The sequence below is a fragment of the Electrona antarctica genome (assembly GCF_951216825.1).
Source record: "Electrona antarctica genome assembly, chromosome: 12".
NCBI classification, from domain to species: domain Eukaryota; kingdom Metazoa; phylum Chordata; class Actinopteri; order Myctophiformes; family Myctophidae; genus Electrona; species Electrona antarctica.
Window position 1 is genome coordinate 26,526,546 of NC_136793.1, and position 18,733 is coordinate 26,545,278.

At 46.1% G+C, this 18,733-nt stretch overlaps 1 protein-coding gene across 2 annotated transcripts in view; it reads right to left on the reverse strand.

The window, feature by feature from the left end:
* Positions 1 to 18,733, reverse strand: part of LOC306934524 (zinc finger SWIM domain-containing protein 6-like) — a 63,608-nt gene that overhangs the window by 9,230 nt on the left and 35,645 nt on the right. The window contains exons 4-10 of one of the 2 annotated variants that reach the window (XM_079517125.1): positions 16,958 to 17,108; positions 14,553 to 14,732; positions 12,284 to 12,454; positions 11,918 to 12,064; positions 11,397 to 11,543; positions 9,149 to 9,409; positions 3,498 to 3,633 (exon numbers count right to left, since the gene is read on the reverse strand). In XM_079517125.1, coding sequence (XP_079373251.1) covers positions 3,498 to 3,633; positions 9,149 to 9,409; positions 11,397 to 11,543; positions 11,918 to 12,064; positions 12,284 to 12,454; positions 14,553 to 14,732; positions 16,958 to 17,108 — 1,193 coding nt within the window. Of the gene's footprint in view, positions 1 to 3,497; positions 3,634 to 9,148; positions 9,410 to 11,381; positions 11,544 to 11,917; positions 12,065 to 12,283; positions 12,455 to 14,552; positions 14,733 to 16,957; positions 17,109 to 18,733 lie in introns of both variants that reach the window. The other variant, XM_079517124.1, reaches the window with a different exon arrangement.

Genomic DNA, 18,733 nt, shown 5'->3' on the forward strand with positions numbered 1-18,733 from the left:
ACAACACAAAAGCCAGAGAATAAGTGAATACGAGTGAGACGGACATTGATAGAAAGCAGTCCAACACGGTTTTACCTAAATCCTGAATCCTTGGGTTCCTGCTTTGGATCAGCATGACTACTGACCTCTTTACCTCCTGGTCTTTCCCCTCCTGACTATAAACACTCTCCTATTATTATTAACCAGCCCACCATCTATCAAACACACATTTATCAGCAAGGCTACACATCCGCTGCCTGGAAGACCCCTGCCCCAGCAGCACTTTTCCCTGTAAAAGCTGTCTGTAAAGCCGACAGGTAGAGGTATCAGGTCATTTCATGATGACTCAAGATATTAAAACTCAGTTTTACGAAGAGGAGTAGTGCTGTTGTTGTTTTTCTTTTTTTGGTTATTGTTGTTTTGCTTTCTTTATATGAGTAATTGTCTTGTAATGTTCATTGTTGTTTTTTTGTATATTTGTATTGTCATTTGTGTGGAAAAAGGAAAATCAATAAATACATTGTTGAAAAAAAACCCCTCAGTTTTACTCCAAAAGTTTGGAGCATTGCATAATATCTCTTTGTTGTTGGTCAATTATTTTAGCCTTGACAGCATGCACAGCACCATATGGACATGTACATACATGTACAGTACATACAGTACTGTAGGTCATATGGTTAATGTTTCCACTTTGAGCCTCTCTCATATTTGTAGAAATGTTGTTTACGTACAGAGTAAAATGAACTCACAAGCCAGCTCTCTACATATCAGTACAGGCATATAGGCCTAACCTACTGCACTTGCTTTAAGGACTTCGCCCCAAGGTCAAAATAAAAGTGTGTGCACGGACTGAGATCAACTGGTTTGGAAGAGTCTACAGTACATGGTAAAGCACTTTACAAGTAGATGTTGGATTTGAATGTTGCTTTGCAGTGGAATTCCCTTTTAATACTGGATATGAAATCATTATGAACTCATATGGGTGGATGTATTTGTGTATGTACTTCGATACTGTGTTTCCGCTGGTTAACATTGTGAACAAGTCTACATTTTAAAAACAGCTGAAGCGGCGCCTGATTCACACGACTGTGTCGTTCGACGAGAATAACTGATTTCAGCAGCACGTTTTTCATTTTCGCAACACGTTTTTTCAGTTGAAAATCACTTATTTCCGCTGAGCCACACGCTCATAAATTGGCCCCTAGACAGAATGATCTTTCGCTACGCAACTTGAGAAAAGTGAGATGTGCGACACGGAGATGAGCTGCTGTGGTAGCACGGTGGCCCAACAGAAACAAAAGTGCACTGTGAGGAAAAACCATACCAGCCCATCTATTATGCTTCACAATGTATAGCCTGGGCACAGTAAAATCCTTAGCATTCATATAACTCAGGGTGTGTACAAACGGAGTGTAAATTTGGTTCGATGTACTGTATACACCGACAAGTTAAAATAACACTCAGGATTATAGTGTGGGTCAGTTTAGTTTAATGCTAGCCCTGTGATATATCATCAAAAGGTTGTGGATTAAGCAAAAGGACCTAGATTTATTAGCCTCATATCTCACGTGGGACTCTCTGGATGTATAAAGAAGCGTTTGGCGTTTCTCTCCACTGGCTTCCAGAGGGTGAGGCGAGGACAGTGACAGTCCCCAGAGTGGAGGAGTCACCATCTACTGTTGCTCCATTAACATTCTGGACAGCATGTGAACCACTAAATCCACTAAGTGTTTTTGTTTTGGCCTTTACACACACACGCACACACGCAAGCACACGCACACACACGGCATGCGCTGCTCCCACATTCTTTAATTAACCTCGTCCACGACATGTAAACACACACACACTCGCAGGGACAAGCACGTGTGTGGCTGTGTGCGCACGCAAAAACAAACGCAATAGAGCGCCGCAGTCCCGCCCCCTTTCATGACGACGCCAGGCCCAGGAAATAGTTCCCAATGCATTTTTCCCATAGACATTTCAAAACGTATTTATTTAAAGACCTTATAAGCGTCGTACAAAGCCAACTCTTGTCGTGACAAATCATGACAACAAACGCAATATTTTGGACCAAACAAATAATTACAAAGAAGAAAACAACAAAAAAAGTGTTGTAACCTGCCGTTTTCTTCTTCTTTCTAATTATTTGTTCAGCCCGAAAATTTTTGTTTGTTGTCATGATTTGTCACGACAAGAGTTGGCTTTGTCCGCGGCGTAAACGTCTTTAAATAATACGGGACTGCGACGCTCTATATTCTGCATACACATGTACTGTACAGTACCGTCCTACGGGGAGCTGGCCGCCTCATCTCTAAAGCCTGCTTTGTACTTAAAATAGCTCATCTACAAGCCCTCAATGTGTTGCACTGCAAAGCCTTGCAGGCTTGTAGATCTGCTCTTTTCGACACGGCACACCACTGTGTACGACGGAGCCTGAATTAGGCACAAAACAGCACTGGCCTAAGATAGATGGTGAGAAAGAAAGAGGATGACACAGAGAAGGAGAAAGACCGAGTTTTCTTACTCTCTCGCTCTCTTGTATCAATGATGTGTTATAATGGCTCCATTAAAACAGTACCCTTCCTTCTTACCTCCTCCTCTATATTTAACCATCCGTCGTCCTGTGGGAGCACAGAGGTATATGCTATCATATTACACTACGCTACATTACACACATTCATTATGTGCTGAGTAGACACCCCTGGTTCCCAGGAGCACCCATAAGTGGCCATATTATTCCAAATCACCCGTTTCACACCACGGGGGTGAGGATGGAGGTTGGGGGGGGGGGGGGGGGGGGGGGGGGGTTGGAGTGGTGGAGTTGGGAGTGGTGGGGGACACAAAGAGAACGAGAGAGGCTGACTAAGAAAAAAAGAAAGTGAACCGGCAGGGAAAATGGCGAGATAGGAGGGAACGTGCACGACCTCGATCGCATGCCATGCCCGTCGTCTGAAAAGGAGGTCTTTTTAGCCGCCCTACTCCGTTTTGTTTTGGCTACGCAGCTATCTCAATCAGCTGGTCGATCAATGATCAATTCACGCTCATGGGCCGCACGCAGCCTCTGCCATGCTGCGTTGTGTCAGTCGGTGACGCGCGATGCTACTAACCAAACAAAGTTCAGCTCCCATTCATTGGCTAATCATTTGCCATCGGCATTGTTCAGAGGCAGACTCATTGAGGAGGGATCAAGACAGAATCCCCTGCTTTGTAGAAGCAGAACAGGCCCCTTCCCCTCACTGCCCTGTCCCTGTTGGCCCTGCGAGTGTGTGTGCTTATGTGTGTGTGTGTGGGGGGGGGGGCTTCCTCCTCATTACAGTCACTAATTACACTCTCATTAATCTAATTAATATTCACTGAACCAGCTCCCTCTAGTCACAAATATCAACACACACACACACACACACACACCCACACACACACACACACACACACACACACACACACACACACACACACACACACACACAGTGGAGAACGTCCACATAGATAGGACACAGACACATAGTTGACAGACTTACCGCATGGCTCTCAGTGCAATCTTGTACGCCAGTTCAGCGTCATGAGGTAGGAGAGAGGTGAAGAGATAGCGGGCGAAGGTGTGCATGGGAACACTCTCTCTGTGGACGATCTCTCCCAGACCACTGTATGGCCCACCTGTTCACAGAGGACACAGTGGACAACATGCTTTAGTGACAGCCACCAACACTTTACACCAAATGGAAACAAGTCCCAAGGACTTTGTGTTATCCTTTTAGCCTTAATGTCTTACTATACCACGTGCCCTTTACATTTAGGACTAATAAAGTATTCAATCAATCAAAGCCATCACGCTGTTCATGTGCATTTCACTTCATTGTTGATTGATATCGTAGTCTCCAACCTTTTCTGGATCAGAGCCCACTGGAAAATCTCAAGCGTGTTTCGACCCGCCCATCTATCTGACTGGTCAGATGTGGTGGGACCGCCCATCTATCTGACTGGTCAGATGTGGTGGGACCGCCCATCTATCTGACTGGTCAGATGTGGTGGGACCGCCCATCTATCTGACTGGTCAGATGTGGTGGGACCGTCCATCTATCTGACTGGTCAGATGTGGTGGGACCCGCCCATCTATCTGACTGGTCAGATGTGGTGGGACCCGCCCATCTATCTGACTGGTCAGATGTGGTGGGACCGTGCATCTATCTGACTGGTCAGATGTGGTGGGACCGCCCATCTATCTGACTGGTCAGATGTGGTGGGACCGTGCATCTATCTGACTGGTCAGATGTGGTGGGACCGTGCATCTATCTGACTGGTCAGATGTGGTGGGACCCGCCCATCTATCTGACTGGTCAGATGTGGTGGGACCGCCCATCTATCTGACTGGTCAGATGTGGTGGGACCCGCCCATCTATCTGACTGGTCAGATGTGGTGGGACCGCCCATCTATCTGACTGGTCAGATGTGGTGGGACCGCCCATCTATCTGACTGGTCAGATGTGGTGGGACCGCCCATCTATCTGACTGGTCAGATGTGGTGTCCCACCACATCTATCTGACTGGTCAGATGTGGTGGGACCGTGCATCTATCTGACTGGTCAGATGTGGTGGGACCGTGCATCTATCTGACTGGTCAGATGTGGTGGGACCCGCCCATCTATCTGACTGGTCAGATGTGGTGGGACCGCCCATCTATCTGACTGGTCAGATGTGGTGGGACCCGCCCATCTATCTGACTGGTCAGATTTGGTGGGACCTCCCATCTATCTGACTGGTCAGATGTGGTGGGACCGTGCATCTATCTGACTGGTCAGATGTGGTGGGACCGCCCATCTATCTGACTGGTCAGATGTGGTGGGACCCGCCCATCTATCTGACTGGTCAGATGTGGTGGGACCGCCCATCTATCTGACTGGTCAGATGTGGTGGGACCCGCCCATCTATCTGACTGGTCAGATGTGGTGGGACCGCCCATCTATCTGACTGGTCAGATGTGGTGGGACCGCCCATCTATCTGACTGGTCAGATGTGGTGGGACCGCCCATCTATCTGACTGGTCAGATGTGGTGGGACCGCCCATCTATCTGACTGGTCAGATGTGGTGGGACCGCCCATCTATCTGACTGGTCAGATGTGGTGGGACCGCCCATCTATCTGACTGGTCAGATGTGGTGGGACCGTGCATTTTGTATGGTTATTTTAACCCATTTAGACCTGGTGTTACCTATACGTTGTTTTACCTTAAATGCCTGCGCCCTCTGTGTCACATACACCTCTGTGTCTCATAGCGACATATTTTATTTTGTATTAAGAATTTGAAGGTTTTCAGAAAACCTTAGGTTAGGTTTTAGGAGGCGTTTTATAGTATAGCATAACATAGCGTTAACATAGCATACAAGCATATATCGTAGTGTTTTGCAGATGATTTGAGGGACCACTTGCAGTATCCTCACGGCCCACCAGTGGCCCCGGTCCACAGGTTGCGAATCACTGGTCTATAGAAACAACAATAGTATAATAATCCCACCTCCTGGCCATTTGCACTGTTCCTACATTTCCCCGCATTGTGCAGGCAAGCATGGGCTTGGCACAGTCATATTTTCTTAACTACCTGACCCCTAGCATCCCTATTCTGGAGCAAACGTATGCCTCAATTTTGTTGCGGGATGTAACAGTTCATATTGAAATGTTCGATATGCCATTTACATTTAGGACTAATAAAGTATTCAATCAATCAAAGCCATCACGCTGTTCATGTGCATTTCACTTCATTGTTGATTGATATCGTAGTCTCCAACCTTTTCTGGATCAGAGCCCACTGGAAAATCTCAAGCGTGTTTCGACCCGCCCATCTATCTGACTGGTCAGATGTGGTGGGACCCGCCCATCTATCTGACTGGTCAGATGTGGTGGGACCGCCCATCTATCTGACTGGTCAGATGTGGTGGGACCGCCCATCTATCTGACTGGTCAGATGTGGTGGGACCGCCCATCTATCTGACTGGTCAGATGTGGTGGGACCGTGCATCTATCTGGCTGGTCAGATGTGGTGGGACCGCCCATCTATCTGACTGGTCAGATGTGGTGGGACCGTGCATCTATCTGACTGGTCAGATGTGGTGGGACCGCCCATCTATCTGACTGGTCAGATGTGGTGGGACCGTGCATTTTCAGAGTATGGTTATTTTAACCCATTTAGACCTGGTGTTACCTATACGTGGTTTTCAGAAAACCTTAGGTTAGGTTTTAGGAGGCGTTTTATAGTATAGCATAGCATAGCGTTAACATAGCATACAAGCATACATCGTAGTGTTTTGCAGATGATTTGAGGGACCACTTGCAGTATCCTCACGGCCCACCAGTGGGCCCGGTCCACAGGTTGCGAATCACTGGTCTATAGTATAATAATCCCCCCTCCTGGCCATTTGCACTGTTCCTACATTTCCCCGCATTGTGCAGGCAATCATGGGTCATATTTTCTTAACCACCTGACCCCTAGCATCCCTATTCTGGAGCAAACGTATGCCTCAATTTTGTTGCGGGATGTAACAGTTCATAATGAAACGTTTGATATTATGAGGATCTGGGTTCGATACAGACGATACATGAACTATAGCAACCCATTCTGGGCGGGAACCCCTTTTGGTGTTAGCAGATCTACAAGCTCATAGCGCGCCACCGAGTGGCACGCTACGAGCTTGTAGGTCTGCTATTTTTGAAAAATCAAAGAACGGCTGACATAGAAACATAGCTTTTTCAGAAAACTGTCAGGATGTAGAAGACATTTTTAGAATCTGATCTCAGGACAAAATGGGTTAAATTGTGTTAAATATGTTTCATATGCCCCACAACAAGGCAGCCGACAGTGAGACAAGATGCAAAGCAACACAGCCCCTCCATTTCCAAAGAAAAAGAAAGACTTCCAGTCTTTTACTATCCTCTACTCCAGTAAGGCATATCAAGCTAGTAGCAGAGAGTAGCCTATACTGTGGAGGAGACGGAGCACTCCATCAGTTTACAATGGGAAAACGTGAAATGCTAAAGATGGCAGCACCATCAACGTTAAAACGATGCCGTCAGCAGCAAAGCTGGACAAACGATGAACCGTTAACCATCTGCTTATCATTAAGAAAATCCCGATTCTAAGAGATAGGAGTCCAAGATGGTGCAGAATGACCCAACTTCCCAAAAGGGACTTTTCTACTAGTTACTAGAAAAATACACAAAGCAACATGCAACAAAAACTGTGAATTAGTCTGATTCCAACAGGATAATGGAAATCAGCACTGTGAATTAGACTGATTGATATGACACCTTCCTCAGTAGCAGAGAATGCAGGCTTAACTCTTGTATGTTTCAGCCTCTCTCCCTCCCTCCCTCCATCCATCCATCCATCCATCCATCCATCCATCCGTATGCCAGACACATTTTGTCACATTCTGTCATTCTCCCCTTTCTGTTTCTATATATTTCTCTCACACACACAAAACACGCACGCACGCACGCACGCACGCACGCACGCACTATTATTTCTAAAGACTGATTCAGGTATACACTGTACTGTAATTATATCATGTTCAAAGTTTAATCATATTTTCACAAAAATATTTTTCCACAGAAATATCTGCCCATTCTCAGGCATTCCTTTTCTTTTTTGTTGTATCATAAACGTACATAACTGCAACATCACTGCACTTGTGAACAGTTACCACTAGGGGGGCAACAGATAAACAAATGAATCAATAGAATAATTGCATAAACATTATTATAGTTATCCAGGGTGACTCCAGACGCTGGAGAGTGAGCTTTTGAAAAAAAGAACGCACATATCACCACAATAGAATAATAGGATTCAGGTCAAACATGTATTGGCTTGTATACCGTAATATTATTAGCCAGCAGTTGAAATGCAAACGCGAGTGCTTTATATCCTGGACAGTACATCGTTTGTGCTATAAAGCACTGTCCATCCATGGACTGGCATAGTGTGGGGAAAAAGCTTCAAATGAAATGCTGACTGTTAAGGCCTTGATATACCGGTATTCATTCAGCTATTTGCCATTGTGAGCTTGCAGCTATTTTATGTGCACAACTAAGTATAAAGTCAGCAATGTTAAATATGAATTAAAAATAGAAATGACAGAGTTAAGCCTTCTTATAGACTAAATATATACAGTACATAGTTGTGGGGAGGTGGGGTGGGGTGGTCCTTGAGGATTGTTTGAAATAACTTGCTAGTGGTCCAGAGCAGAAGAAAATGGAGAACCACTGCTAAAGGACAGTGGCTTATCTTGGCCTGCTCCTCCCAGCGCAGGGAAAGCAGAAGCCACGCGGCACAAAACACACAGTGACGTTGAAAAACATATGGTGGTATGTGCAGACTTGGCTCCTCTCTCGCCTCCCTCCCCCTCTTCCCCTCGTCTCCGGTGGGTTATTTTAAACCCCAACAGGCTCCTAAGCCACAGACCACATCACACACAGGGGCTCTGCTGCAGCCTCCAGGGGCCTGTGGAGGCCTCCGAGCCTGGGACTCCATTGGTAACGGAGCCAGAGGTGGGTGGTCGCATATGGGTAGGGACAGGGCTGGGGTTAGGGTGGGGACTGGAGGTTTGAGGGCTGGGCCTCCAGGATATGCCACCTCTCTCCCACTCCCATAACCAAACCCCAGGCATCACATTCGGTTACAGTACCAGACCTGTAAATGCACACACTGCATGCGTGTGTGTGTGTGTGTGTGTGTGTGTGTGTGTGTGTGTGTGTGTGTGTGTGTGTGTGTGTGTGTGTGTGTGTGTGTGTGTGTGTGTGTGTGTGTGTGTGTGTGTGTGTGTGTGTGTGTGTGTGTGTGTGTGTGTGTGTGTGTGTGTGTGCTGACACAATACCCCTGGTGTTACTGTGTAAAGACCTCATTTTGGTCTGGCCCAAGGCAGCTCAGCTTCTATTTGCACCACAAAATGAAAGGATAATAAATAGTGTTTTTTCCTGTTTCAGCAAGAATGTGTAGGCTCTTAGTGTGTGGGAGAGACAGAGAGGGATTTTAAAAGGAGTGGAGAGCAAAGGCAGGCGGAGGGCACAGTGAAAAAAGACAGATTGAAGCTAAGGAGGAAATACTGTCCCGTAAGACTATGGAAATGAGAAATGAGCGTTTGCGCGTACGTGTGTGACACTGTGTGTGTATTAGTGCCTTTACCCTCTAACAGAAAGACGGCTTGTTTACGGAAGATCTTGACCAGGGAGTCGTCCAGTTCCACTTCCTGCAGCTTGGCCAATAGCTGCTCCTCGTTGCGACACACCTTCTCCTGGGCATACAGGCCATCAGGCATCACTCTCTGCTGGCCTAAGCCAATCAGAGCCGTCTCCACGGCCAGCGCCACATACGATTCGCCGTCGCCTAGCAATCGTTGCACAGGCAACCGCTGGAGGTCTGCACGGCTCACTACGCTGGAACAGTCTGTGGGGAAAAGAGGAAGAGATGATGAAGCAGGCACAGAGGGAGAGAGAGAGAAAACGGATATGGAGGTGTAGGCAGGGTGATAAGTGGGAGTACAGTAGTAGATAGGGAAAGAGGGAAGAAAAAGGTTCAGATAGCCTTGTGGACAGGCTCTGTGCTGTTCTCTGAGGTTTGGACACTAGATGAGCCTGTCTCCTATTGAAAACCACTTTGTCAGTCACACTGACTCACACAGCAGAGGTCTGGACAGAACAACCGTCCAAAGTAAAGATTAACGCCTCAGGAACATTCCTCTTTTCACTTGCTCAGCCTTAGAGACTGAGAGTACTATTTCCGTGAGCAGAGGAGGACATGGGCGAGTGTGCTCGTGCACACACGAGCGAGAGAGAGAGAGAGAGAGAGAGAGAGAGAGAGAGAGAGAGAGAGAGAGAGCACAAGCCATGGGGAAGTGAATTTAAAAAGCACATAAAAGAGGTGGCAGAATAAAACAGACAAATGTTCAGAGGAAGAATCTGGGATAACATCCATCATGTCTGAACTGGGACAGCTTTCTGTCAGATAACGTGGTACACTGATTTGGAATGCTTCTATACGGTATGTCTACTTGCACAACAACGTCTAAAAAGACATTGGAGACATATCTGATCCATCAAAAACACATTATGCAAAGGGCGAATTATCAGGGAAGGCTGGGATCACACACAGCATTGATAGACTAGATAAATACAGGTGTAGACATTGAAGTCCGTTTTTATACATTCACAATTCTGACGCCTGAAATTTCCCCTGTGGGATCAACAAAGGTATCTTTTATATTATTATTCTATTCCTCTTGGTAGAAGAGAAGCACAAATAAAAATTGGGAAATCGACAATTATTATATTGATGTTGAAGATTTCCCCATCGCTACTTCCTCTTTTGTCACCTCTGTACACCTTTTACTGTGCGTCCAAACAGTTCCTGTGGCAGACTAGAGCTACAGTAGCACCTTTTACTGTGCGTCCAAACAGTTCCTGTGGCAGACTAGAGCTACACCTTTTACTGTGCGTCCAAACAGTTCCTGTGGCAGACTAGAGCAACAGTAGCACCTTTTACTGTGCGTCCAAACAGTTCCTGTGGCAGACTAGAGAAACAGTAGCACCTTTTACTGTGCGTCCAAACAGTTCCTGTGGCAGACTAGAGCAACAGTAGCACCTTTTACTGTGCGTCCAAACAGTTCCTGTGGCAGACTAGAGCAACAGTAGCACCTTTTACTGTGCGTCCAAACAGTTCCTGTGGCAGACTAGAGCGACAGTAGCATTGCAGCCAGCATACACCTTTTACTGTGCGTCCAAACAGTTCCTGTGGCAGACTAGAGCAACAGTAGCACCTTTTACTGTGAGTCCAAACAGTTCCTGTGGCAGACTAGAGCAACAGTAGCACCTTTTACTGTGCGTCCAAACAGTTCCTGTGGCAGACTAGAGCAACAGTAGCACCTTTTACTGTGCGTCCAAACAGTTCCTGTGGCAGACTAGAGCAACAGTAGCATTGCAGCCAGCATGTGAAACTACTCCAGGAATGCACCTTCATTTCACAATGGAACTTTTTTAATCAACCAGACAGTTGTGTTGGTTTAATGACTCTGTCAGGCCGGGTATGCTACCCAGGGCAAGCAAAACCTGGAAGTCAATCATAGCCAATCAGAATGGAATATGAAACATCTGACTGATACATCTTGAACACATGACTCCAGGAGTAATGTGTACAGACATTACACAAAATTGGACGAAATTTGGAGGAGTAGCAGCAAAAAAGAAGAAAAGAAATGGCTATTATGAATCTCAATTTCAAATGTGTCTAAGGCACAGGCATGTCTGTAATATTTTGACTACTCATATACAAGTACACAAAAAAGACAGACAGACAGACAGACAGACAGACAGACAGACAGACAGACACCTACTAAACTACAATAGAGTTGCAATCCACCTACAAGGTCTAGTGGTACCTGAGAGGTCTAGGCAGGTGTTGCTACCATCGTCTGTCCCCCGTCCCGACTCTGTCAGTGTGCTGAACAGGGTACCAATGGGGTCCAGGGGGTGTCCAACCCAGCCCTCTAGGTTGGTAGTGGAGGTATGACCTTTATGGAGCAATTCTAAGACAAATACACACAGTTAACATTAGCAAACCTTGTTTCTTTAAAAGTATCTCCCTTTTCAATTTAATTTAGAGTAGCCAATTGTTGAAAGGTATACTGTAAGGACCACAGGCGGCAGAAACTCCGGATGTCCTGAAACATGAAAACGAGTTCTTCTGGAACGAAGTTGGAAGAACCAAAACATTAAAACATTTCTAAAACTGTGACATTTCAGGAAATGAAAAGAATAAAGACTTCCAATGTAGTAATTATTTTGCCTATTTTACTTTCATTGGTTCAATATTTATAAAACACACGTAGACGTCGACATATGGATATATATATATATATATATGAGGTTTCTGCTTGACAGTGACGAAATGCAACCTCACCTTTTTTGTGTCGGCGGAAGTGCTCTAATTGCCTCTGTTGCTGTCGCCGTAACGTGTTCACCACCGCTATGGCCAGTCGGAGTGCTTCTCTGGGGTAACCATGGGAACGCAGGGCATCCACCCTTGCACAGGCAGTTGGCACGTGTTCTAAGGAACGGGAAGGCGGACGGAAACACATTCACTTTCACGTTTTCCCTTCCACTTTCCCCGTTTGCAACCAAAATGTATGTTGAATCTCAGAAAACTATGAATCTGTTCTAATTAATCTTCCCCCAAACTGAAGGTAAAAAAGAAAAACACAGACAGACAGACAGACAGACAGACAGACAGACAGACAAACAGACAGACAGACAGACAGACACACACCATGCCACATGGGCCAGCCACGCGTGTCAAAGAGGGAGCCGTCCTGGTTGTCGTGGTAACAGTAGTTGGCGTAGAGGTCGCTGGCGATGATGTGCTGCAGATGCCGGTCCTGCCAGTGGAGGTCACAGGCCTCGATGGCTCGCGTGAACACCGTTCTGTGGGGACGCAGCTCTGGAGGAGAAGGAGGGAAGGGCAGAGGGGACAGGGGTCAATATTAGCCCATTAAAACCGGGAAAGCATCCATGTCATTTTAGATTTGAGCTATATTTATTTATAGCTATATACTGTACATATACACCAGTAGGACGCCTGGAGGCGAGAAGCGACCCGCCCTAAAGGGCGAGAAGCACGCATCCGCCTCGTTGACGCCAGACTGCTGGGCGAGCACTGGCGCTTTGGCATGGGGAGCATCAGCTATAGCTATTATATAGGTTGTCTCCATAAATGGAGCTCAAGGTGAAAGGTTATTTCACCTAGCGCGCCATATATGGAGACAACCTATAGCTCCATGTATTGAGACAACAGCAGCGCTGACATCAGACTAGTGTAGAAACCTCATATATGGATATACACGCCTGGCATCGTCATGGTGATACGTACTCGGTTGGCTGGCATCATCATCATGACACGCATATAGTGAACCATATGTAAGAAATGTCCTCAGTGATATCTGCTTTACAACCCGTATATCGTTGGGTTAGACCAGGGGTGCCCACACTTTTTTGACTTGAGAGCTACTTTCAAAATGACCAGCTGAACAAGATCTACCCACCGAAATAATGTATTATATATGAATACCATCGCTGAAAATAGTTTAAATATGTACCTGAGGGGGCTTTAGAATAGCGAAGCTGGCATTACATATAAGACAAATGCATTTGAATGGGAAATAGAGGGGGAGAAATGGAATAGATAGGTATTTTTTGTATTTAATTTGTAATGCCGCCACAGACAGCAACACTCATCAAGCAATCAAGTCACCTTAATTCATTTTTTTTACATTTCAATTAAATATTATAGGGGCATGTCGTGTGATCAACCTGCACAGTCTTTGTGATCTACTGGTAGATCGCGAGCTACCTTTTGGGCACCCCTGGGTTAGACATTTCTGCATGCCGCTTAAGTTCGGATCGGACACCACTGCAGCGCGATCTAACGAGACAACCAGCACTGGTTCGAGGTCCTTGATGTCATGATGATGTCACGATGACCTGGGCAGCTGGGGGCTTGCCTGGGGTGACCAGGGGGTTGATGTCACGATGACCCCCAGGTCATCGTGACATCATGAAACCTGGGCTGAGCGACGGGGATTTGAGTTAGATGACATGACTTGAATTGTTGTGAGTGACGTGAACTTCGGTCGCAAATATACTGTACGGCACATTGGCTGGCTATTAAAAAATAGCACATATACAGTACATGCTCATGTGCCGCACTATGAGCTTGTAGATCTGCTATTTAAAAAAAGTCTTTTTAACAAATATTTGAATATATATATATTTTTTAAAGCGAACATTAGTAACTCAAGTTTGTGCTTCTGGGGGTCCCTGGAACAGAATATCTTGAGATGTAAATGGGGGTCAACGGCCAAATACAAGTTTTGAGAACCACTGATATAGCAACATACGTTTTTCAGAAAACTGTCAGGACTTAGATGACATTCGTAGAATGGGCCTCAGGTCTTAAATTAGGGTTAGAGAATGTTCACCCAGAGAGACACTTTTGCACGTCCCCAACGATGTTCCTTTTCAGGAAATGGGGAAAAAACCCAGATGGATTTTTCAAAATGTTGAACTGACAGACACACTTATGCACCTTCACTTTCAAAATGTTTCAAAAGTAGCAAAAATGGCCAATCTGAAAAACTTTTGTAGAAAGAAATCATTAACATGGTGAAGTACATCTTGATGACATCATCAAGATGTCATCATATTAATGATTTTTTTTCCAGACCTCCAGTTCTAGGAAACACAGAATGGGGGGACCTTTTTATTATGTCCACACAACAGCTCTAAGGTATATTAATGACAGTAAAATGAGTGGAATTCCCCTTTAATGCGGATAAGAAAACAATGGAGATACAAGGTCTCTGCCCAACAGCGGTAATTTGGTCCTTATTCTAACCTCTGCTTCCCTATAGCTGTCTGAGAATTTGCCTTCAATAAAAGGGGTTACAAATAAGATGGGCAATGATACACATTGCAGACAGACAAATAAAGAGAGAGGGGAAGACAACAAAAAAAGAAAAACAAACGTGTTCATCTCTGACCTTGGTTGCCATGGGCGCCCTGAGGCAGTGAGTGGGTGAGGTTGGGCAGCTCGTTGCCGTGGTTACCGTCCTCCCAGGGGCAGACGTCCACACTGTTCCACCTGCGCAGCTGCCGCAACCAGGAAGCCTTCTGTTCCGACTTGCAGTGGGGGTTCAGTACGATGCACATCCACAGGGCCCCTGGACACACACACACACGCGCACACACACACACGCGCACACACACACACACACACACACACACACACACACACACACAAACCTCAGTCCTCTGCCCTACTTACCCATGGAAAGACCTAAACAATGATTCACACAACGCAGGTAGCTGTTGGGGGGGGAGAAAAAAACTATAAAAAACAAAAACAACAATTTTCTAGATTCTAAGCTCACGGCGCTCCGCAAAGGCCCAGCACATTGACAAAACGTGTGCACCACATTTTGTGCCATCTTGCACCGAAACGCAAGAAAAACGGCAAACTCTGTGAAAACAAATGAACTTTAGTGTTCCCGGGGCTACGCTGACTACACACATATCAACTTGATGTAAATTGGAACAAACTGAATATGAAAACTGGCTGGGTCTCTGGGGATGGAAAAATGCATTCAGGGATTTTATTCTCCAGACTAACGGAGATATGTACACACTGCAGGGGGGCGCGTGTGCACGAGCGGGTGTGTACGCGCGCGTGTGTGTGTGTGTGTGTAAATGTATGGCAAGAAAGAGCTGGAGAGGAAGGACGTGGACAAGGACGGTGTGAAAACATGAATAGGGAAACAGGGAGAGAGAGACAGAGAGAGAATCACAAAAGACCGTGAACAGAAAGAGGGAAAGAGCTAGATCGGGGGTGTAGAAACAAGGTGCGCAAGGAGGAGGAGGAGGAGGAGGAACGGACAAGAAGCGACGAATGCTGGGAGGGACAGCTTTGTGTCTGGGGAGGAGAAAGTGGAGGAGCGGAATCCGATCGAAAGAGAGAGAGAGAGACAAAAGACAGGGGAGAGGCTGCTGAGAGGCAGTGCTCGTCACACGTCAGCGGGAGCGATAAGGGTTCGGGGAGAAGGGCTTGGAGTGTGGACTTCAAAGAGGCCGCGCCATGCACACTTCCAACAATACGTGGGATTTGAAACAGATGAGATCACCACACATGAGAACGTACACGACTAAAGATGGGGGGGAAGAAACATTGTCATCATCCACAACAACGACAATGACCAAGAATGTAGTGGAAACCAACGAAGGCCTGGAGAGAAACACAGCAGTTATTACTGTGATACGTGTGTCGGAGCATGTCGGTGTATGTTTGTGTATAGTATAGGACAGAAAAACAAGCTAATGATGAGTTGAACTGCACTGTGACGGCTAAGCGATACGTAGTGCTTGAAGCAGGAGCGCAGACAGAACTCCTCGGCCCCCTGATACTTGGGCTCCCAGGTGGCAGGCCCCATTATATTATTTAAAACTACACAATTAGGGGTGTACTCATGGCACTTTTTCATGACATAATACTATATACTTTTGTTGATATACAGAGTATATTACATAATATTGCTAGTTGTTTGAGCTTAAACGTATATTGAGCAGTATTTCCCCTTACAATAGCATAAAGTATACCCAAATTATCCTTTTCAATTCTTACTTATGGCCCATCAGTGTCTGTATCTCCAGAGAGGAGCTGTTTGACAACCAACTTGCCATTTACAAAGTGACCATCCGTCCGGGTTATGGGAACTAAACAGCCGACATGTGCCTCTGAGTTATGCATGATGTCTCTTTGGAAACACACAAAGGTCCGTCCAGGCTATGGGATACCAAAGATCCCCCTACTGTCTTTGACGTGAAAGATGTCACTTGGAAACGTACGAGCATTCTCTCCAGGTTATGAGAACACTCGTAAACACAGCTCTTTGCGAGATTCTTTTAAAGGCGGCAAATGGCAGAATGCTGTCAGTATACATTTAACTGGACGCGGATATCGGTTTCACAATAATATCTAATGTGTTTCAGAGCCCTGACCAGTTCTGGGTCCCCTGAATTCCCCCTTGGCCTGAAGACCTTTACATAGGTGGTGTTAACTGGGCTATTTATGAGGCACTGTGCCATGTCGAAACACAACGCTCTTAGTAAGTGGGACAGGGCTGTGTCTAACCCCTACACATACAAAGACAGCAAGGTGAGTCAAATGTAGTGCGTGTTTGTGTGTGTGTTTGTGTGTGTGTGTGTGTGTGTGTGTGTGTGTGTAAAGGCCGCACACAAGAGCGTTTCTGTCAGCACACGCCCGAGCATGCGAAAGCGCACGGCCGCCGGTGAGTGTGCGTGCGTGCGTGCACATGCAGCTGTGAGTGTACGTGTGAGCGTGTGCGGCTGAGCATAAAGACAGCATGCGCGGCGGCGGGTTTCTCTTCCTCACCAAGCTCGTCCCAGAGCTGTCTGTACTTGTCGGTCATGGTGGTGCCTTGCTGTCTCCACAGTGCCAGGCGAGGGTCCGCCATGAACTGCTCTGTGATCAGTGTTAACATCCTCGCTCCGTTGGAGTCACGCATCTTTAACATCTCCCTCACCTAGAGAGAGAGAGAGAGAGAGAGAGAGAGAGAGAGAGAGAGAGAGAGAGAGAAAGAGCGAGATGTGGTGGTTGTTAGATGCATGCATCATATATACACCTGTACAGATATGAATGTTTTAGGCACATGCAGACATCAGGGTCTATAAATACAGTGAATGCACAGTGTACACAGTACAGGACCACACACATACATACACACACACACGTACACACACGTACACTACACACACACGTACAAGTAGAGAGAGAAGAGAACACAGTAAGAACACACTGTGACAGGATTAGACACACACACATACATGCTATGCTAGCTGTCACAAGGACACACGTGCGCGCACACACACACACACACACACACACACACACACACACACACACACACACACACACACACACACACACACACACACACACACACACACACACACACACACACACACACACACACACACACACACACACACACACACACACACACAGTCTCTTTCACCTTGACAAGGAGAATGAGACCATTTAACAGAGACACATAATTACAGACACGTGGACGCTTAGATAGACAGACATATAAGCTGTGTGTGTGCGCGTGTGTGCGTGCGTGCGTGCGTGCGTGGTAGAGATCAAACAGCATATTGCTGTGAGACATTGTAAAAGGCAGGGAGGGTAGATGATAATGGCTTTTGGGTAACAATCTTTATATGGTGCATACCCACAATGCATTAAGGCAGATCTGTAACTCCATACAACAGACAGAACCACAGAGTGGCTGTTTAACAGCCACTGGCATACTGTACAATGTCTCCCTCTCTCTTTCCTGCTCACCCTCCATCCTCCCGCTCTTCTTCAGTTAGCTTTGGCTTAGTCTAGTCTCGAGACAGAATTCAAAGGAAAAGAGGGGGCTGTTTCTCCTTTAACTGCTGATGGGTTCTCACTTCTCAGATTGGCTTTGGCTAAAAGCTACAATCTTATCCATGTTCAAGCTGGCGGCCCTATTTTGTGGATGCCATTAGTTTCAAAACTGTTGGGAAATCTTCAAAAATGTTCCAATGTTTGCAACAATAGCAAATTTGGCAGAACTACAAGCTTGTAGAAGCTTGCAGATCGGCTATAACCCATTACATGACTATGTATACATTTAATATTAAGTATAAAATAGGACTAAATTGAACTTAAACACGCATATGTGTGTGTGTGTGTGTGTGTGTGTGTGTGTGTGTGTGTGTGTGTGTGTGTGTGTGTGTGTGTGTGTGTGTGTGTGTGTGTGTGTGTGTGTGTGTGTGTGTGTGTGTGTGTGTGTGAGGGATGGTGGTGGGCAAGCTGTTCAATGTTGTTTCATAAACGGATTCAAGGGAACAAATGTATTGGCATGAGAAGACAATACTTGGAAAGGATGCAGGCAGAATGGTGGGTACAAGTGTGTGTGTGTGTGTGTGTGTGTGTGTGTGTGTGTGTGTGTGTGTGTGTGTGTGTGTGTGTGTGTGTGTGTGTGTGTGTGTGTGTGTGTGTGTGTGTGTGTGTGTGTGTGTGTGTGTGTGTGTGTGCGCGTACAAAAAAAAGAGAGAAAGAACATTGTCTGTGTGCATGTAGGAGAGAGACAGAAAGAAGGCAGGGATAGATGGAACTAAA